The sequence below is a fragment of the Cervus canadensis genome, chromosome 22 (genome assembly GCF_019320065.1).
Source record: "Cervus canadensis isolate Bull #8, Minnesota chromosome 22, ASM1932006v1, whole genome shotgun sequence".
Classification (NCBI taxonomy): domain Eukaryota; kingdom Metazoa; phylum Chordata; class Mammalia; order Artiodactyla; family Cervidae; genus Cervus; species Cervus canadensis.
In genome coordinates this window covers 48,260,626-48,282,903 of record NC_057407.1, presented here as the reverse complement: position 1 = coordinate 48,282,903, position 22,278 = coordinate 48,260,626, and the positions used below count along the sequence as shown (strand labels likewise).

At 46.0% G+C, this 22,278-nt stretch overlaps 1 protein-coding gene across 1 annotated transcript in view; it reads left to right on the top strand.

Annotated features, from left to right (window-relative positions):
- ITGA9 (integrin subunit alpha 9) overlaps window positions 1-22,278 on the top strand; it is a 347,591-nt gene that overhangs the window by 51,395 nt on the left and 273,918 nt on the right. Inside the window, exons 6-12 of the mRNA XM_043442046.1 lie at window positions 2,048-2,177; window positions 5,222-5,307; window positions 7,967-8,035; window positions 12,922-13,059; window positions 16,466-16,571; window positions 17,697-17,791; window positions 21,916-22,006. Coding sequence (XP_043297981.1) covers window positions 2,048-2,177; window positions 5,222-5,307; window positions 7,967-8,035; window positions 12,922-13,059; window positions 16,466-16,571; window positions 17,697-17,791; window positions 21,916-22,006 — 715 coding nt within the window. The remainder of the gene's footprint in view (window positions 1-2,047; window positions 2,178-5,221; window positions 5,308-7,966; window positions 8,036-12,921; window positions 13,060-16,465; window positions 16,572-17,696; window positions 17,792-21,915; window positions 22,007-22,278) is intronic.

Genomic DNA, 22,278 nt, shown 5'->3' with positions numbered 1-22,278 from the left:
GTTTTCCTACCCCCAACCCCGAGAGTCTCAGGCTGGGCCTCAGTTTATCTGTTAATAATTTGAACTGCAGGGAGAAGAGGGGCGTGAACACTAAGAGGAAAGGGGGAGAAAACACAAATGCTTTTCGTTTTAAATGTTTTTAAGGAGAGATGGCTTTGTCTTATCCTCTTTATAATGTTTGAGAGAGGGGATGCAGTGATACGTTCAATGTACATTTCTTAACTCTTATCCTGGATTGATCTGAATTATCAGAAAGCAGCACCTCCATTGCCTGGTGTCCTGAAGAGCCTTTCAGATCTCTGGTGATGCTTAGAGCGTTGGTCCAGGAAAAACCGCTGGTGGAGAAAGCTCTACACTGTGTTTACAGCTACACTGGGGATACTGCTTATTATGACCTTCTGTGCTCCCGGTGTTTGGGCACTGATTACAGATTTGTTCCTGAGCTCAAGGCCAAGGAGAAAGTCTCTCTGCTCTGATGATCATTTGTCTTTCTCATGCCCCTGCTAGTACTCGGACAGTCCCTTACAGAGAACAGATGAGTATAAGGAGAATGAATGAATGAATGAATGAGTGCACTGCTTGTGTTTTCCTAGAGATGTATCCTAAGTGCAGAAAGTGATATATTTTTATTAAACAGTGAGATACCCCTGAAAGTGAAAGTGTGAAAGTGTTAGTCACTCAGTTGTGTCCGACTCTTTGTCACCCCCATGGACAATAGCCCTCCAGGCTCCTCTGTCCATGGGATTTTCCAGGCAAGAACACTGGAGTGGGTTGCCATTCCCTTCTCCAGGGGATCTTCCTGACCCAGGGATCAAATCTGGGTCTCTCGCATTGCGGGCAGATTCTTTACCACCTGAGCCACCACGGAAGCCCAGATAGGATCTGAGAACCTTAAAATCAAGTGTTCTCAATGGTCATTCTTAGTCAACGCCTTCCTGAATTATCAAGAGCAAACCATTCAGGCTGGAGTCTAGTGGCTTTCTGTCTAGCGCTGCTCACATGCTGCTTTGTTAAAGCTGTTACCCAAATTGACCATGAAACATGTGTTGCTTAAAGTATTGTCCTGCTCCTGCCGCCACACATATGCGCTTCTTTCTGCATTCTCTGTCCTCCTCTCTCTGCTGTTCTGTTTAGACGGCTCTGGCTTTTTTCAGACATTTACTTTTGGAATTTGGTGTTACTTTATGAACTGTCATCAGTAACTCAGACTTCTTCGGGCAGGATCTGGCCTCTGAGAACTCGTTGGAAACCAGCAGCTTCTGACAGCAGTGAGGCTGGCTCTGCAGGGAAGGGTCAGCCAGGAATGATGTTTCTGAAGTATAACAGTGTGGGGACTCTAGAGGCCAGGGGGTGGGTGGGTGCATGTCAGCCACAAGAGGTGTGACCTGTACAACATCTGGCATCTCCATGAGCCTGGAAGGCCTGCACCTGTCTTTATTGTAACCCTTTAGGACAGAGTATTTTCTAAAGTATTTTGTACATTTCCATGTTGTCTTACCCAGGGAATGTTGTAGAAAGGGCCTTGAATGATATTTGGACCTGGTATAAGCTTTCATACCTAGTAAAAGATGCTTAATAAATATTGTTGAATGAAAAATTAATGATTTGGTTTGAAAAATAATTTTTATTATTTCTTATTATGGTGTAGATATGTTAGAAAGTATGATAAAAGAGAAATGCTTTCCTATAGGGGAAGGAAAGACTTAATGATGTCTTTCTCTGTCAGACTTATCTCACTTAGCATAATGGCCTCTGTTGCAGCAAATGGCAAAATTTTGTCCTTTTTATGACTGAGTAATATTCCATTGTCTGTATGTACCACATCTTCTTTACCCATTCATCTGCTGATAGACATTTAGGTTGCTTCCATATCTTAGCAGTTGTCAATAATATAAACGTGAATTTTTTGTGTTGCTCATGAAGAAAGTTCTGGTGGGGCGTCTTTAGTTTATTATGAGTTCCTTGTTGTGATTGTGGGTCTCACCACACTGCTTTATCCCCTGTTCAGTTTCCTTCCCTTTTCAACCTGTGGGTTTCTCTTTTGTAGGAGCTGGTGGTGATGGGCGCCCCAGGCTCATTTTATTGGTCTGGGACAGTTAAAGTGCTGAACCTCACGGACAACACCTATTTCAAACTGAATGATGAAGTGATCATGAACAGGAGGTACACCTACCTGGGTGAGTAGCTCAGGGGGATGACAGGTAAGAAAGGGGAAGTGGGAGTGACTGCCCCCAAGCTTGCCGGTGATTGCTTTACTGGTGGGAAGCAGGGTTCCTTGACTTTTGCATCTATTGTTCTAGTTAGTTGCCCTTTTAACCAGGATACCTCAGCGTTGAGCCATACACACAGAAGGCAGATAGGAGAACAAAACAGGGAACTAAATTCAAACTGTGTGATTTCATTAGAAAGCTGCCAACTGAACCTCCAAAGAAGCAAACATTTTCTTTCCTTATTTTAGCAAATACTTGGGTCCAGATGATTAGATACAAAATGAATGCAAGAGAATTCTGGTTTTCTAGGACTTTCCTGTGGATGAGGTCGCTGCTTCCTGGTCACAAGACTGGTTGCAGATAGAAATAATAAGAACCAGACATGAGCATGACAGATGGCACCCCAATCCTAAAGTTTAAGTAAACGCTTAGAAAGACTTTTCTTATTTCTCAACCCTTTTAATCCTCTGGAAAGAAAATATACACAACTTACGTGAGCAGCCACCAGGCCAGAATGACCCGGGACAAGCCCGTGCTTATTAGAGAACAGAGAAGGGCTGTCTTTGCTTGTGTATAAGACAATTTGACATGCCTGCTTTTTTTAAATTCAGGCCCTAAATGCTGCAATTCTGGGCTGAAAATGAAGCTAAATTTAGCAAGACCTAATGATGAGAAAACAACATTCTTTCACTTATTACACTTAATTCAAATCTGGGGGAGCCCCTGACCGCCTTTTGCATAGAAATTCACTTGTGAGTTGACAGGAGGAACTCGCTGACTTGCCTTTTCCCCTTCTAACTACAAGTTTTTTAGCCAGTAACACAGGCTCTGAGATGTTTACTCAGAGTCTTTGAGGCATTGGTGGTTCTGTGCTCCCAGTTCCTTAACGCTCTCATTTATTGAAGACTTACTCCGTGTCAGGCTCTGCATATTATTTCTTTTAATTCCTGGAACAATTTTATGAGGCAGCCGTTAATTATAGGTAAAGAAACCGAGGTGAAGAAGTCATATAATCTGCCAAGGTCCCATGGTTCATCAGTAGTAAAGCGGGGGTTAAACCTGTACTTTCTGAGCTCAGAGTCTAGATGCTCAGCAGACAGCACGGTCCAGTGGTGTGACCTCTCCCTGGGACCGGGAGCTCCTTGAGGAGGGGAGTTGGCTGACATTTCCAGGTCTTGGTATAGTGCCTGGGGCAGCACATGTTGATTAGATCAGAGAATGATGAGAAGGCGGAAAAGAGCCCAGTGTGGACATGGCCTTGGGATCAAGGATAGCCCCTCTGAGCCTCAGGGCCTGTGGCTCCTCCTGTGTGCCCGTCAGAGGCCCTCATTCCTTAGAAGCTCATGCACACGGGGTCACGTGAAGCTCTGCGGGCGCTCATCATGCTCTTAGGGAATATGAACCTCCTGTCTGAGAGAAATCAGTCACCTGGTGAGTAAGAATTGATCATAATATGACATTATTACAAAATGCAAGCATCTTATGATCATAGCACTAGGGTTTGCGGCTGAGGAAAAGGTTTGCAGAATACATGGCAACCTGTACAGGGTTTCTGTTGCCAACGGGCTCTCAGAAAACAGGGAAACTGAGACCAAACTCAGAGACAACTTTTACCTTTACTTCTAGATTCCTTATGCCTCCAGATTCTTTGCTCAGCTATCCTTCTGCCCACCCTCCAACTGTAAGCTTTTTTCTCCCTTTTCTGAGGAAGGGATGTATGTAATGGCTCACGACAGGAGCTTGGGAGGCACACAGATTGGATCTGAATCTTGCTGAGTAATCACAGACACATTGCTTACCCACGTTTAGTCCTCATGCCCATATCTGTGAAATGGAAGAAATAATCACATCTTCCTCACAGAGTTGGGAGATTAGAGACAGTGGCATCTGAAGACCTGTGTAAGAATTTCACAACAGTTTTATTCACAATAAAGTTGAAATAACAGGAAACAACCCAAGTGCCCAGCTTTGGGAGAATAAAGACATTATAACATAGCCACACAAGAGGACATACTCAACCATAAAGAGAAACTACCGCTATAGTCAGCAGCATGTGCTAAGCCTCACAGATGTTATGGGTTTTCAGAAAATAATCATTTTCATTTATTTGGCTGTGCTTGGGCTTAGCTGTATCATGCCAGCTCTTCATTGTGGCATGCGAATTTTAGTTGCAGCATGTGGGATCTAGTTCCCTGACCGGGGTTCGAACCTGGGCCCCCTGCATTGGCAACGTGGAGTCTCAGCAACAGGCCACCAGGGAAGTCCTCAGATGTTATATTGAGTGACGTTTAGAACAGGCACAGTAATGCATGGTGATGGAAATCAGAATGGGGTGACCTGTAGTGGATAGTGACTGGGAGAGAGAAAGAGGGAACCTTCTGGGCTTATGATTCTGTGGTTATAGTCACTCTGGGTGGTGACTGCATGGTTATGCCCATGTGTCCACACTTCTTAAATTCTACATGTCAGATGTGTGTAATTTACTGTATGAGAATTATATTTCAGAAAGGAACAATGACAACAAAAAAACAGATGTAGAATGTTTAGTATAGCACCTGTTCAAAAGAGGACACTCAGAAAACACTCTTTCCTGCCCTGGGTCCTTGTGAATGTGTCTTTCTGTGAGATGAGCCATTCCACAGTGAGAAGGCTGACAGCTGCCATTTGTTCCTGGGGCTTCCCAGCTCAGTGGTGAAGAATCTGCCTGCCAGTACAGGAGACACAGGAGACTCAGATTTGATCCTTGGGTCACGAAGACCCCCTGCAGGAGAAATGGCAACCCATTCCAGTATTCTTGCCTGGAGAATCCCATGGACAGAGGAACCTGGCGGGCTATAGTCCATGGGGTCACAAAGAGTCAGACACGACTTAGCGACTAAGCACACATGCAATTTATGTTCCAAGAATAACTGGATCATAATTGTCCACATAAAGGATGCTTGAGAGACACTGTCTTCTGATGGATCTTTTTCTTCTCTCTCAAGCTCATCCTTGGTTTCTGCCCTTTGCAGGCTATGCAGTTACTGCCGGCCACTTTTCTCACATGTCCTCCACTGACGTGGTAGGAGGTGCCCCGCAGGATGAAGGCATCGGGAAGGTGAGGAGGAAAGTGTGTGAACCAGCATGGGGTCAGGAGGGGAGGCGCACTGCCTCTTCTTAGAGATTTGTCAGCTCACACTGATGTGAAGATGCTGCTGGATAATGATGAAATATTGAATCACCTGTCTTCACTCAGCCTCTTTTGAGAATTTAATTTGGAAGCTTCTTCACAGTGTGAACACTACTCCCAGACCTCCCTGTCTTCTACATGCTGTCATCTGAGAATGTTTTACCATGACTGACTCTGTATTATTTGAGAAATGATTAAGGTTGACCCCTGGCATCATGGCATCCACCAAAGAAATGGTATCTAGTGCTACCCAACCCCAAACCCTCCCCTTTCCCAAACCCTTTCAAAATTTGACTTAATGGAGCCAAGTCTAGTCCCAGATATCTTTGGGGATTTCTTTATTTTTAGGCCTAGATTCTCATATTTTTTTTTGTTTTTCTCCAATGTTTTAGAACAGTATCAGTTCAGCCCAGAAGCTAGAGTGGGAATATATGGGTCTGTTTCCCTAAACTGTCTGTCCAGAGTGTAGAAAAGATCCCATGAATATAGGACAGTCAGAATCCCTTTGGGAATCATGGCATCTGTGGGGCCTGGTATATGAAGAAACGTGCTTATTGGATCCTTAGCTCCAGGCTGCAGGAAATCAAGTTGAGTCAGTCCAGATGAGTCGGGAATCTGTATTTTAACGAGTTCTGTAGTTATCCTATAGGTAAGACTGAACAGAGGAATGGTCTTTAGTCTGAATCCGTAGGGGTGGACACATGATAGAATCTGGTTGTACCTCCATGGACTTGGAAAAGTGGATTCTGGAGAGGCCCAGATGGACCAAGACCACTGTTAACTGGAGCCTTCAGCTAGATGCCAGTCTGATCAGCAGACGAGGCGTGACTGCTGGACGTTCATGAGGGTTATCTTCCAGGATCCTCCTTGGCAGGAGTTAGAAGTTGCCACTCCTGTTTCTGGAGCATGTGCCTCCTTCCCTGGTGACACAGATGTCATTTTCCTTGCAAATGAAGTCAGATTAAAAACCCAGGGTCTGAGTACAGGGAAGGTGGGCAAATGAACTCTGGTAACTTCAAGCAAGGGGTAGGTCTTTCTGAGCCACATGAATTCCTCTGCATGGTAGAGGGAAGGGGCCAAGAGCCGTCCCCATATTGATAATCTCTTCTGGGAGGAGCTGCGTGTGACCAGGCATCTCTGTAGCATTGGCAAACATACCTCCCAGTTCACAGTGGTACGGATGCCTTGGTGCTGACAACCACATGTTTTTTTGTTTTTTGTTTTTTTTAAATCACCAATTGATTTTAAATCACCAGTCAAGAAAACTTGATCTAATTATATTGTCTTTTCTTCAGATGGTTGGGATAACTGTGTAGTCCTGTCAAGTCTTAGGATGAGAGTGGTACTTAAAACTGATAGAGCCAGACAGAGGGCCTCGTGGATCTAGTTAACAAAGACAAACATGAAATTGCTGCTTTCAGCCAGAGCGCATGAGAGGCAGTGGGGACACTGGTCATAGTTAGCAAAGCTGGCGATGGTTCCATAGTCCCAGGCTTGAGAATTGGCACACACTTGCTTCCTGAGGACCCCAGGATGGACCTCTGGCCTCCAGGATCTTGGTGGTCATCATTTCTGGTGTCAGGGCAAGAAAGCATTTGCAGTAAGATGGCGATTCCTTACCCCACGGGCGGCTCCCCAACACTGATTCTCATGGGACATTTGCTCTTCCTTTAAGATGCCACTTGGAAAAGAACTTACATACTCAAGTCACTTAGGAAGTTCTGTGCAAATAGTCCTCACTGTGGTGGAGATTCATGGTGTACATGCCGATGCTAAAGGCTCTAAAAGGTCCCCAGTAAAAGAATTTGTTTAATTCTGTCATTTCCCGAACCAAACTCATATTTATCCAAGCAGATCTCCTGAAACTAATGTTCTGTGGAACCACTTTGGAAAACTGCTTTGTCTAAAATACTCACGTCTACCCCTTTGTCTTACACAGTCAACCCTCCCTATCTGTGTTTCCACACCTGTGGTTTCAACCAACCATGAATAAACATAGGAAAAAAAAATCTAGGAATTTCCAAAAAGCAAAACTTGAATTTGCTGTACAAATGTATTTATACATTGTATTTGCAACTATTTACATAGTATTTATATTGTATTAGATATTCTAGGTAACGTAGAGATGACTTCATAGGTTATATGCAAACACTATATGCTGTTTTACATACGAGGCTTGAGCATCTATGGATTTTTGTATCCCAGGGGTTCTGGACCCCATTTACTGCAGACACCAATGATGACTTTATTGTGACACTTGCTAAAGCTCTAACTAACTGGAGTGAAGGAAATGTTTCAAGGAAAAAAATACTTCTCCCAGGAGTTGATTTTTTGGTAGCAATTTGGAAGCTCCTCGGGTCTTACTGGGCACAGCCTCCATAAATGATGTGGTTCAGGAGGCATGGGGTTGATTTCTGCCTCAGGATTAAAGGATACTTTCTTTGTAAAGTTGGTAAAATAATTTGTCATCAGCTAGTGTAGGCAAACTTGTGTGTCTGTTCAGGCATTTAAATAGGATTCCCAAGAGAATGCTGATAAATCTCTGGTCATTGCTTGCATCTTACCTAGATTCTTTTTCCTTCCACAGGTTTATATTTTTAGAGCTGACCGAAGATCAGGCACCTTAATTAAGATTTTTCAAGCTTCTGGTAAAAAGGTGAGATCCTTGGGATTAGTGTCTTTTTGTTTGTTTGTGAGATGTCATCATGTGGGAATCAGTTCTTATTTAGAAAGTTGGCTTAAAGGCCTGTCTGTGCCCTGCATTTACATGTTGGTTCTACTGCATGTTGGAGCCTCGACCTTCTCAGCATCGTGTGTGGCCTGCAGAATCCCAGGTTCATGCGTGTTGTAGAGACAGGTAGCAAGATGAGTTTGTACGTGACTGAGTTATAGCACAGAAGTCTTAAAGGTTGTCCATGGTTCAGATACTTCTCAGAAAGACTGTGCGCCCTGTTTCTCTCTGCCTCTCTGTCCTTCTCTGTCTACCTTTCTCCCAACTCCAGAAAGATCAGGCATTGTTGAGTACAGATATATAGCCGATTATTTTCAGAGGAGGCCCGCACACAAGTGGTTCTCCCTCTCCCTTATCTCATCAACCCAAAGCTGCCCCTCCTCCTCACATCCCGAGCCCTCTGCCCTCATTGCCATAGGGACCGTTGCCCCACAAAAACCAAACAAAGCTCACCCAGTTCCTTTTAGGACTTTGAAATAGAAATAGCTGGCGAAGGCTGCCCTGAAATTAGTCCTGGCAAGGTTTATCTGCCTGTGTCATCTTGTTATCCTTACCCTCTTGCTAATTCTCTCCCCATTTCCTGTAAGTTTCCATTATATATTGTACCATGGTCTGAAATTAAGCCAGGTAGAGATTCCTTTGGTCAACAAGTACCATTTTTCATGGGCTTATCAGTGGTGCACACCTTAGCCTGGCTTCAGTTGGCAGGATTGTTTGGTGAGATGGCTGCACTAAGAGGAGGCAAGTTTAGGCAGGGAGTGAAGGGGGTGATTTGGAGACTTGTCTTGGTTGAGGCCTTAGTGAGCTCCGGGAAGAAGCACAGGATGCCTGGGACTTGGGAGGGTGATTCAAGGAGATAGGTAAAATCACCTTTTGACATTCCTACCATTACCCTAAGAAAAGTCGGGGGGGGGGGCATGGAAAATGATTGTTTCCTTCCGGGGTGGGCCATGTGCCCCAGTTCAGGTCCTCCTGTGTCCCACCTGCCGCCTGCCAGCCTGGCACCATCGCGTATTGTTCTGCTGGGGAATCATATTCTGAGTTCCGAAAGTCCCACTCACAAGTAGAGCTATTTTTTTTTTGCAGTTCTAACAGCCTTCATGTGTATTCTTAGTATATAACTGTCATAACCTTTTCAATAAAACGTACATCACCCGAGCCAGTTCTGTGAGCTTTTTCCCTGAGAGCAGCGCTGTCTTCCCCCGGGAACTATGCTGGCCTGTGTTATTTTAACATTTCCAAAACCCCAAAGCAACAACACTGGAAAAAGTCTGTGAGCGATTCTGCAAAAAAAGGATTTCCAAGCACCTCTAAAGTTAGAAAAGAAATAACCCCCATGCCATTTCTGAGAAAGAGTTCCAAAGAGCAAGTAGGGGTAAATGTAGCCTAACGTTTTAGTTCTTCCTCCAAAAAAAATCAGTGGGTGAGTTTTCCTGTGGAAAACCCTCCCTCCCTTTCCTCCCCTTCCAGTATACTGGGCTTGAAAGCATGAAATTAAGGATTCCTTCTCCCCCCACACCCTGCCCCAGCTTTATTGAATATAATTGATATATAACACTTTTAAGGTGTACAGCCTGATTTGATACATGTATGTACTGTGAAATGATCGCAGTGAGGTTTGTTAGCACATCTGCCACCTTACATAACTACTACCTTTTAAGGACTCTTTAAAGTGAACTGTGGGACTTGAACCCACCTGTCAGCCCGTTTGTAGAGCATCTTCAGGTTCAGCTGTCACCGTGCCTGCCCTCTGCTTCCTGCGTCCCCACCTCCGCTGCCCGCTGCCTGCGCCCAGAACAGACCCAGTTGATGCTGGTCGTCCTGGTGTAACCGGCCGTCCACAATTGCGCCCTTTCTCCTTCTCAGAACCCTCCTGGTTTACATGATAGCTCTCATGGCCGCCCATCTCTGCCTGAGTTGTGGGCAGGTTTGGGGGAGCAGATTTGAGAGTGGGTGGAATGGAAGGGAAACTTCCTGAGGACGTGATGATGTGCGTTCCGGCACAGACCAGCCTGCAGATCAGCTCAAGTGTGCTCATTATGACACAGCGGGGCTTCCTGAGGAGGGGACCAAGGGCCAGCTGTCTCCCCTCCCAGCTACAGAGCTGCTGTTCCTTTTCCTCCAGGCTCTTCTTGGCCTCTCCTTGAATTGCGGTGGCATCCGTCCTTCGCTTCTGCCCTCTTGTTTCACCATCTTCTAGCTTTACCCCCGTCATCATCTTGTTGATTTTGAAATAGACCATTACTCCCTTTAGATGTCGTATTCTGCTTTTGTCAAAAGAAATGAGAAATTCTTGTCCCTCTGACTTCTCCATTATTACAGCGGGAAAGGATATGACCCCAGACTTTCAAAGGATGTCTTTGCTTTACCCCTGTGTCTGGAGCCACACTTAAAGGAAGATTCTGACTCAGGAAACCCCCGGTCCACTTCTGCTTTTGTGTGACCAGAATCTGGTCAGAGTTCTGTCTCCTGGCCTCACTGTAAGAGAGACAAAACCCCAAAGGGTTCTGGTCTTCACTGGTTGACATCCTTTGTAAGGTGCACTTAAGAAATCACCAATACACGTGCAATTCTGTTGCTAATAGAGGCATGTGTGTGCATGCTCAGTCACTAGTGTCCGACTCTCTGTGACCCCATGGACTGTAGCCCATCGGGCTCCTCTGTCCATAAAGGCATGGATTGCCATGCTCTTTCCCAGGGGATCTTCCCCAACAAGGGATTGAATCCGCGTCTCTTACGTCTCCTGTATTGGCAGGCGGGTTCTTCACCACGAGCACCATGTGTGTCCCCACATTTCCAGGTTGTTGGGGGAGCTCTGATCTGGGAATACTCACCCCAAAGCATGCCATTGCCACATCCAAGTTTTATTGCGTTAACTGAGCATGTGAAGTGTTTATATGTCAAAACTTAGATAGGAAACTTCACGTACGGGATTTCTGATTGAACACCGACGAAGATGCCAAGTTAAATAGTCCATTGGAATGAAACAAATAGTTCCCCTGGGACTCAGCCAGAGAGAACAGCCAGCAACTTCGGTCTTCATGGCCTTGCCTGGGTCTTAGCGGTTTCTTTTATGAAAGTCAAGATAGGGATATTGGCAAGGCCACTGAATTGGTGACCATCAACTGGTTTCTGCCCCCACCTCCATGATTCTGAAACTTCTCCATGCTCTTCTCCCTTGGGAAGGGGTGAGTGGGAGTGGGTGGAAGTGGCATTGACATGTGACTGGGGAGGGACTTCTGAGTCCTGTCCCAGGCCGGAGTTGCAGGAAATAGACCAAAGTACCCTCTCATACTCCCCTGGGTTAACTGCCAACAAACAGCAAAAGAAAACGCTTGTTCATGTCTGTAAAACCAGAGCCCTTTTACTTGAAAACATTTATTTTAAAAGGATAGCTTTTTTTTTTTTTTTTTTATAAATTAAAAACAGAGGTCACAGCCCTTGGAAAGGACACAGCCTACAAAAATTTTCATTTGGTCTGCATGGTATGTTTATTTATTATTTTTTTAATATGAATTAGTTGTCAGCATTTTAAAAATAGGCAATTCAAATAAAATTTTAGAGCTTCGGTTTCTCTTAAAGGATGAGGCAGTCGGCCTTTTCTGGGTCAGTCAGGAGTTGACTCCGCCCGGGGGGAAGTTGCTCCTTTCACTGGGCCCGTGGACTCTGGTTTGCCGCAGTCTCCACCACTCTCTGCTGGTTCTTAGACAGATGAGCCGAGCGTCACTTGTCACCTGTCAGCGTCCCTGCGCTATCATTTGCTTTTCTCTTATACCTATTATATCACCGGTCTGGGTCCCATCGGCTTTTGCGTTTGAGACCCCTGACTTAAAATAACAGTTCCTGAGTCAGAGAAAGACAGATATCGCATTATGTCACGTATATGTGGAATCTAAAAAAAGTGATGCAAATGAACTTGTTTATGAAATAGACTCACAGACTTAGAAAACAAACTTATGGTTACCAGAGGGGGAGGGTGAGAGGGGTAAATTAGGAGTTTGAGATTAACATATGCACGCTACTATATATCAAATAGGTGAACAACAAGGACCTGCTGTATATATAGCTCAGGAAACTATATTCAGTGTCTTATGATGATCTGTAATGGGAAAGAATCTGAATAATACATCTCTGAATCCCTTTGCAGTACACCTGAAACTAAACACTGTATGTCAACTATACCTGAGTTTAAAAAAATGGTAAAAAAAAAAAACCAACAGGTACTGGATAGAGCTGTGATTAAACCAGCATAACCTGGCTGTATTCCCTCATTCATCAAATAATCTTATGAGCTGTACGTTCTTCTATTACTTCAGCTCACACCTTCCTAGCCAGTCTTCAGTTTTACCCAGAACTGGGCAAGAGTATTCTGTTTTCCATGTAACATTTGTTTTCATGTCTGTCTTCTGTTGTAAAATTCCATATTCCTAACTTGCTTGGCCTTGTCGAATGTCTGATATATGAGGCACGTTTATTGTGGTTATAACCTATGTCTGCAGCCTTGGCTGGCGTTTGTAAAAGCAGTACCTCATCCTCCAGGGACTGGTCCATTTGTTTCCCCTTTGGTGGGGCTCCAAGTCAGTGGTATGGGTCTTGCATTGACTGGGGTCCCCACGTGGCTGCCAGGAGGCGTGGGGAGTTGGGATCTCACTGTTGCCCAAGCATTCTTACTTCCAGGGCGGCATAGCTGGCACAGCCTCTGAGGGCTTCAGTAGCAGATGCCTGTCAGGCTGGGGGGCTGGAGGAAGGCGCAGGGCCCCGTGTGTGAGGGCGGACACTGAACGCTTTGTTGCAACTCGACTTGGTTGCAGATGGGCTCTTACTTCGGCTCCTCCTTATGCGCAGTTGACCTGAACACAGACGGCCTCTCCGACCTGCTGGTGGGGGCCCCCATGTTTTCTGAGATCAGGGACGAAGGGCAGGTCACCGTCTACATCAACAAAGGAAACGTGAGTACAGAGCTGGGCGGCGTGTGGACGGGGTGAGGGAAAGAGACGTTGGCCCGAGGAGTAGTGACTGAGACCCATCACCCGGAGGAGGTGAACAGACTTGCTTCCTACCTTCACAAAGCTCCGTGTTTCATCTATGCAAAGTTATATGCACTGTGATGACTGCGGACACACAGGGGTCCAGAAATATTCAAATGACTAGCACTGAGTACTCCTCGTGTACCAGGAGCCGTTTCTCTTGCTTCCTGTGAATGATCTCAATGACATGTGCACATGATATCAGGGGGTCCCCATTTTTCAGGTGAAAAAACTGAGGCTCAGATAGGTTACATCAGCTGCCCCAAATCACACAGGTAAAAAGCGGTGGGGCTGAGATTTGAAACATAGGCAAACTGACTTTGGAGTTAGCATGCCTCATCTCTAGGTTATGCCACCTCCCCGGGAGTATGTACACAGAGAAGCCTTCTTGGAGGACATGATGGCTGGAAGGAACCTTGAAGAAGAATAGGAGTTAGACAGACAGGTGGGAGTGGGCTGGGAGCTGGGCAAAGTAAATTGAGGTGTGAGGCAGTGGGACCACAGTTCAGCATGGTGGGACTTGGATGGGGGGTTAGGTGGGGACAGCACAGTGGCCACGGGCTGTAGTCATGATGTCCCTTAATCTACAGAACTGTGAAAGGAACACGGCTGGGTCAGAAAGCTGTCTCTGCAGCACAGTGGAGGGTGGGTGGGGGCAGAAGCTGAGGGACTACAGTGTACCCGTTGGGGCAAGAGACCAAAGAGAAAGCAGAATCTTTTCAGGATCTAGAAGAAAGAGTATTCAACATGAGGGAAATGGTTCAATGAACAAATCCTGTGACCACCAGCCTTTTAGCTAACTTGAGAAAATGCTTATGAGATAATCAGTGACAAAGCAGGATAAAAACTGCATACACAATCAACCTTTAAACATATACAAAATACAGACACGTGCACCCTAGTGTTCATTGCAGTACTGTATATAATAGCCAGGACATGGAAGCAACCTAGATGCCCATCAGCAGACGAATGGATAAGGAAACTGTGGTACATATACACAATGGAATATTACTCAGCCATTGAAAAGAATTCATTTGAATCAGTTCTAATGAGATGGATGAAACTGGAGCCCATTATACAGAGTGAAGTAAGCCAGAAAGACAAAGACCAATACAGTATACTAATGCATATATATGGAATTTAGAAAGATGGTAACAATAACCCTATATGCAAAACAGAAAAAGAGACACAGATGTACAGAACAGACTTTTGGACTCTGTGGGAGAAGGCGAGGGTGGGATGTTTCGAGAGAACAGCTTTGAAACATGTATATTATCAAGGGTGAAACAGATCACCAGCCCAGGTTGGATGCATGAGACAAGTGCTCAGGGCTGGTGCACTGGGAAGACCCAGAGGGATGGGGTGGAGAGGGAGGTGGGACGGGGGATCGGGATGGGGAACACATGTAAATCCATGGCTGATTCATGTCAATGTATGGCAAAAACCACTACAATATTGTAAAGTAATTAGCCTCCAACTAATCAAAATAAATGGAAAAAAATATATATATACAAAATACATAAAGTTAGTAACAGATCTCTCTGGGTGGTGGTGCTTGGGTAGATATTTAGTTTTATCTTTATACAAATAGTGAGAATGTAATTCTTTCATAATCAAAAAAGTTAGTAAAAGTGTACTTTTAAGCTGTGACCAAGATGTTAAGTTAGTTAAGTTATCCTCGTTGGGAGGGGGTGGTGGTATTAAGCTAAAGCTAGGTGGGCAAGGGGTAAGAAAGAAAGGGAAGTTATTTAAAGAGGAGCCAGGGGATGTTAGAGCCTTGGACTTTCTTGGATGTTTGCAAGCTCTTTGGGAAGATGCCTCGTGGTACCTGTTGCAATGACACCTGCTTCTATACTGACCTTCCAGGAAGGGAGACAGGGCAGGCATGGGGAGAAGTGAGACAGTCGTTATGGAGATGAGAATGGTCAGCATTCAGTGGCTGCCGGCCACTGTGTATGCAGGAGACTGACTCGGTGTTTGCACGGGTGTTAACTTGTCAGGCAATAACGTGACCAGCCCAACAGCCCCAGGGCATGGAATCTATGAGCAGGATCATTCCCCAGACCTTCTGCAGGCATATGGCTCCCACACAACCTATGGCCAACCAATGTTTCTTAATGCCTTGGGATTACCCGAGTACCAGGGTATTCTTATTTCTGTTGAACTTCATCCTATGTGATGAAAGATTTCAGGGCAGTGTGGAGCAGTGGGAAACACTGGTGACTTGCCCTTGAATGTTGGTGTTCCCACTGACACACATAGCCTGTGCGATGTGGACAAATAGCTTGAAATCAGCGGCTCATTTTGCTCATCTATGAAGTGGACAGAGTCATAAGGTCTTCCGTGTACAGTCACTGTGTGATTTAAATGAGGGTGTGAAGATACAGTGCCTGGTACATGCCAGGAATCAGTGTTTCTCCTCTTCACCACGCTGATGGGAGGAAACCAGCACGTATTTGTGTTGTGGGGTGGGGGTTTCACTGACTTAAGAAATCATCACATCTTTAGTTTTTGAAAGGTGTTTGTATATAATGGAAAAAAAGGTTTAGTCATAACGAAAGCTTTGGAATGGCTTGTGGGGGTACCATTGGCTCTGAGTGCCTCTACCCAGGAGCAGGGTTAGACATTCTCGTGCCTCAAAACATTAGATTGTGTGTTAATACTCTGATGGTCACGTGTCAATGATTTGGGGGCAGAGTAGGTGTGGCCTTGACTGTTGCCATCACCACTGACCCTGCCTTCCGTTGGTTGGTGTTTGCTCAAGAAACACAAACCAGATACGAAAATGGGCACAGTTTTGTGTCCTGTTATCACCGCCTTCACCCCTTAACCAAGGACTACTGGGTGTCAGCTTTTCTGAACCTGAGTCCCTCTGTCAAGATCACTCATACATGCATCCTGCGAAACAGCTTTATAAACTTGTACCAAAGGCACAGGAGATCAGAAATGAAAATATGTATTCCTTTAAAACAACTTTGGGGATGCTGTGGGGAGAGGAGACCGTGAGGACAGGCAGGTAGGCAGGTAAGTAGGTTGGTGGAGCGTGTTAGGACTGGAAGAGGTTCAGTCATTGGCCAACAGTGTGTCTCCTTCCCTCTAAGATGTGTCTCAGGTGATCAGAGACCCCCAGGGTGCCCAGGTGGGAGGGCCTTCTTTTGCCCGTGGGTCGGGGGGACGTCTGGGTTCCTGGGATTCTGCCCAGGTGTTTCCTGTCCGTGGGTGTGCGGCAGGGAAGGGCGGCATTCCCAGCTCTGCTTTTTCATTCTTTTTTTGGTTGTTCGGTTTGTTTTTGTTTTGTTTTCCGTTTTCCCTCCATCCTGTTTCCCAGGGAGTCCTGGAGGAGCAGCTGACCCTGAGCGGAGACGGTGCCTACAACGCACACTTCGGGGAGAGCATCGCCAGCCTGGGCGACCTGGACGATGACGGGTTCCCAGGTCAGTGAGCTGGCTTCTGTCCTCTTACCTGGCCCTGCTGTGGGCACTCCAAGATCTACCCGCCCGAGGGAAGGCCCGTCCATGCTCTCAAGGCAGAAAGTACCTATGAGACCATGTTTTCCATGTAGACACAGGGCTGAGCCCTGACTCTGATGGAGGTTTGCTTCTGTGAAATCCCTGCCCGTCAGCTCAGCGCATTAGGGGCTTCTGTAAGCGGCCAAGTCTGAACCAGCTTCCTCTCGCCATAAACACTTCTTGTTTCTGAGCCTCTGATGTTCCACGATGCTCTGAGAGCATGCTGGGCTGGCTGAAGGTGTATGTTTTGTGAGGGGTGGAGGTGTGTATGCACGACCTCTAGTTCTCTTTGGCCTGAAGTTCTATTTTGGTCGGTTTAGTACTTCCTCCCATCGCCGTATGTGCCGGGTTCAGACACCAGGACAGGTGGGGGCCACGTCACTGGTGGAGAGGGCTGAGGCGGAATGTGGAAGACGGGCCTCAGGCAGGCATCCAGGCTCTTTTGAAACCATAATTCCACTGGCCGTAGAGGGCTTCATTCAGATATTGGGGACCTCTGCTTGAGGTTGGGTGGGTGATGCCCCTCACCCTTGACTTCCCATCTCTAGACACATGACTTTTGTTAGAAGCAAATTGAAGAAAGGGAGAAAGATCTCAGCTTTGTCTCAGGAGTTGTCAGTTTGTGAGAGTAACACAGTTTTTTTTGTTTGTTATTTTTTTCTTTATAAAGTGAATACCGTTTTACATAATTTCCTTTACCCAAGGATAGAGTTGACTTTCTCAGCTATGCAGTAACCATTGTCTATGGAACTCTCTTTTCTGATGGACAGACATTAGGGTGTGTGGTTGATATTCACATTCTTTTATTGCACAAGTTAATAATTTATCCTGTGAAGATGAGGTAGAAATTGTTCTGGTACTAAACTCTTCTCAGCTTCTATAATTTTCTTTCTACTTTTTTTTTTCTGCTGCTAAGAGATCGTGTGCCTAGTTTAATGCCTGAACAAGTAACAATCAAGAAGTCTCTAGACATCATGCGGGAATTAGAGAATCCACTCTTACATTATTCCACATGGCTTTTTTAACCCAGAACTGCTTTTCTTCCCCCAGATGTGGCCATTGGCGCACCCAAGGAGGATGACTTTTCGGGAGCGGTATACATCTATCACGGTGATGCCAGGGGAATGGTTCCTCAATATTCCATGGTAATTGGCGTGAGAATGTCTTGGTCGCTGTTCTTACATTCATCCTACAGACGCATACAGCACACAACATTGTTCCTGCCTTCACATTCACCCCCTCCAGTGAAGGACACAAACCACTGATACTGCTTCTTAAATCTGAACATATGTATAGACTCCTACGTTTGCTCATATCTAGGGAGGCATTCTGCCTATAGAAGATAACATCCAAATTCTTTAGCCAGAGTTAGAGTGGTTTATTTAAGAGGAGGCTTGCTTTTTCTGGTTACTGCTTTGTCAACCATCGGCACTGAGCCAACGGATTATCCTGTAAAATATAACCTAGAAAGACAATGGTCCATGGAGGAGGGACCTGAAAGCTGTCACTGGGCTGTTGTCACAACTGGCATTAAAACTGTCAAAGCCCTGGCTTCGTTCCCCTGGACTTGCGAATGTGGAAGTGGTGAGTTCTGGTTTTTTTTGCCTGAAGTTCAATCTTGCTGATGGTGTCAAGCCTAGCCCCTGGGAAAAAAGGAAGTCACTTTCTGGACAGAAGCATGATCAGGATGTTTGTGGATGTCTGCGTGTAGAGTGGCACAGGCCTGGGTTCTTCTCCCAGTGGGTCAGCAACAGAAAGGAACTGAGCGCATGTCGAGAAATTTCCAATCAGCCCATACTGACTTACTGAACATTTATTACTTTCTCGCCCCCTTCTACTCAAGCTGACACTTGTCGTCACCCAGAAACTTGCCTCATATCTTGAATATTGGGAAGAAAACAAAACTCTGAACTGAGTCCTGTTCTTATAAAATGTTCTGTAAAATGAAACAGGAAGTATCGAAACCTGTCCGTGTGTGGAAGTCTCTAGGTAGGAAAAGGCTTTACAAGTTGATTTTAAGGGGCAGTACCTACATGTTAAGTTCAGTGTGTACTTTCCTAATTGTGCTTCCTGCAGCAGATAAGAGTCAGCTGATGGAGGGTCAAGGGCTGGTGGGTTGGCTCCCAGTTGCGCCCAGGTGCCCTCTCCTGGGCGTCCTGCTTGGCTCTGTGATTCCTGCAGGAGGCAGATACCGAGGGAGGTGCTGGTGAGAGCAGGGATGCTTCCTGAGTGCCTCCTCTGCTATCTAACCTTCAGTCCTCATCACAGTCGTGTGACATGGGCACCTTTGTCATCCACCTTTCATACATCAGGTGACTCCAGCCCAGGGAGGTGAACTGACCTGCCCATCGTCACCAGCTAGGAAGTAGCCACTGAGACTTTGCCAGTCTGACTCCCAGCCCTGTTATTGCAACCACTGCCCTTAACTCCATATCAGAAAAAGGAATGCTGAGGGAAGCTCCATTGGAAAACAGAATTAGGGAAGCTTATTTTGCTGGGAGGCATGTTTACTCCGAGGGGCCTTCATCTGCATGGACCATCCTGTGTACATTAGAAATTAGTAAATCCGACTCTTTGCGACCCCATGGACTGTAGCCCACCAGGCTCCTCCATCCGTGGAATTTTCCAGGTAAGAGTACTGGAGTGGGTTGCCATTTCCTTCTCCAGGTGATCTTCCTGACCCAGGGATTGAACCAAGGTCTCCTGCATTGTAGGCAGATGCTTTACTGTCTGAGCGACCGATGATTAGGGCGAGAAATGAGTAATGGTGGGAATAAACTCCTAGAGGATTCAGCCGATGTGGCAGGGGGAAGAGGGCTCCGGGAAACGTGGGGGCCACATCCGTCCCCAGGGGCTGCTCTCCTCTGGGTCAGGGGGCTCTGTTCCCACTGTCACAAGCTGAAAGTCATCCAGGTAATAGCCATCCTTGGGCAGCCATCGAGGTCACTCTCCACGCTTCCTCCTGGAAGCTTGTTGCTGGACCTGGGAAGCTAATTGCACAGAGAGGCGATTACAAGTTGAGAGACCCCGCTTCCCCTCCTCCCGCGGCCCTCCCATGTTTTGTGGTGTTGCTGGGAGGGATCCCTGCAGACAACTGAAGTATACATTTTGTGGTCAGCGCGGATTGTCTTTATAGGAAGCAGGGATCAGCAGCTGGATCCGTCCTGCCTTTGTCAGCACGCAGCCTGGCTCGTTAGCTCTAACAAAGAGAAGTGGTTTGGGGCTCTTTAAAAAAAAAACAGAAAAGAAGCAACCGGTGATTACACGTTTCCAAGCTCCTAATGTATATGTGATAAGTTTCGTGATTTTAAAAGAAGAACAAAATCCTTTAATGCCAGATTGTCCAGGGCCCAGGCTTGGACAGAGCGGGCATTGTGTGGGTGAACTAGAGGAGGAAATCAGAAACAAGTCTGGGCAAGGGGATCGCTTTTCTTTGGCCCAGATTGGTATTATTTCTGCTGGATACATTGTGAGATCGGGGTCTGAAGTTCTTCCATATTACTCTGTAACTCATTCCTCTTCCTCGAGTTTACCATGAAAAGTGTTGATTTTAAGATCCTCCTGTGCCTTTCTCAATTTGAGAGCCCCCGGGGCATGTCCCGGCGGCCTCTGTGATCTCTCTCCTGCCATCAGGACACCGCATGTAAACCTGGTGAAGAGGAGGTTTCCCAAGGCTCCTGGTTTTCATTTAGAGTTATTAGCACCAAGCGGACTTATCTTCCTGGCTTTATGGCATAATGGCCTGCAGATGTCTGTGGGATAACTTAAGCCTGCATCGCCCCCCCCAAAAGGACCACCCCTTCACTCTTCCCCGCTTGTCCCAGCCACAGCATACCTCGGAAATGCAAACTAAGGGCAAGCTGCTGCTCACGACATTGGACCTCAGAGCGAGATGCTCCGTTTCAAAATGTGGCTTTTAGGAAACACACAGACCCACGTCCATGTTTGCTTACACAGAGCCACAAGGGAACGTAGGGTTCTGTCTCTTAGCAAGATACTTTTATTCAGTGTTTCCTACAGTGCTCTGATTTTTCTTAACGCTTGCACACTTCCTGTTGGATGGTTTCACTGAGGTGGCAGGAGGAGGGTTATTTGCAATTATTGGCTGCTGGGGAAGTCCGTGCTGTCTCATATGTAGGTCCTATAGAAAAACCCCGTCCCCATAGTTGTGACTTCTTTGCACGAAGGAAAAGGATAAGGCAAGAAAGTCCCAAGTGGGCCCCGGGTGTGTGTACACTTGGTTTTGACATGGAGGCTGCTGTGTGGCATGGATACAAAGCATTTCTCTTGCCATCCACAACGAGGACCCTGGGAGGGAAGCCTCACCAGGGAGGCTGTTTAGAGAAAGGGAAGAAAGAAGAGGCCAGACCCCAGAACATGGCACTTTCCCGATTCGGAAAGTTTGGCATCTTTGCGTGGAGTGTGCCACACGAGCATGAGTGTGTGACGAGGGCTGGGTGTACAATAAATATTCCCAAACCAGTATAGCATGTGTTGTGTTAGCACAGGTTGGACTTAATGACGAAGAAGAGATAAGTACCGATGCTGGTGTGGCCTGATGGCAGAAGAGCTATCAATGCTGATTGGTTGGTTGAAGGGTGCCTTTCAGGGAGGCTTCAGGGCAGCTTCAGCTGACTTTTTTTTTTTTTTCCAAATTTCCTTCAGTTTACAGAAGATCCAGGGCCATGGAGTTTTAGATGTACTAGGTAGAGCTGTTTCGTCCTGTCTGCGATGTTCAGGAGCCTGTACATCTTCTGGTTGGCTTGATGGAGAGGTGGTTTCCACGTGGTCATCTTTTCTAGGTAGATGTGTTGATTCCTGTCCACCTAGGACTGGGCTCACGTGTGCATCTTAGGAGTGTTCCATGTTTAGTACATGTTTAGGTAGAGAGATGTGAGGAAAATGTGTTCTGAGGATTCCAGCCAGCTACCCCTGTATAAAAACAAAACAGGTCTTCCCTTAGAAATGGCAGTTGGAGCTTCATCCAATACATCACAACATGAACACACTCATCTAGGTGGTTTGTTCATTAGCACCGAACTTAGAAAAAGTTGTAAATGGTGACATTTGATTCAGGCAAGTACTAATAAAGGAGTGTGGGGTCTTCAACTGCCTGCTAAAACCCCCGATCAAATTCAGATTACAATTTTTTTTTCTTTGACCAACTTCAAGACCAAGTGTCTGAGAGAAGCTGGGCTAAAGCAGTCACGGGTTCTTATTTGTGACTGTGCTGCTTCTGGTGGCTCAATCTCCCTATTATCTGTTGCAGAAGCTGTCGGGGCGGAAGATAAGTCCAGTCCTGCGGATGTTTGGTCAGTCCATATCGGGAGGCATTGACATGGATGGAAATAGCTATCCTGGTAAGCTATTTTTCTTGAAAGGCACATGAGATAAGCCAAGATAACCAGTCTGGTAAGTGTGGTCACATCTACTTAGGCTTAGAAAAATTCACACAGTAGAACAGGGTGTTTTGCTTGGTGTTTGCTTTTTAAGATGAAAGTAGTGTTAAAATTAATTTTTGTTTTTCAGTTTTAAGATGATCTGCTCTGAAGGGTTTAAGCACCAGGAGGGTGGATTTTTGTAGTGATTTCCATGGCAGCAAGTCTTTCTGATTAAGACAAAAAGCCCTCTC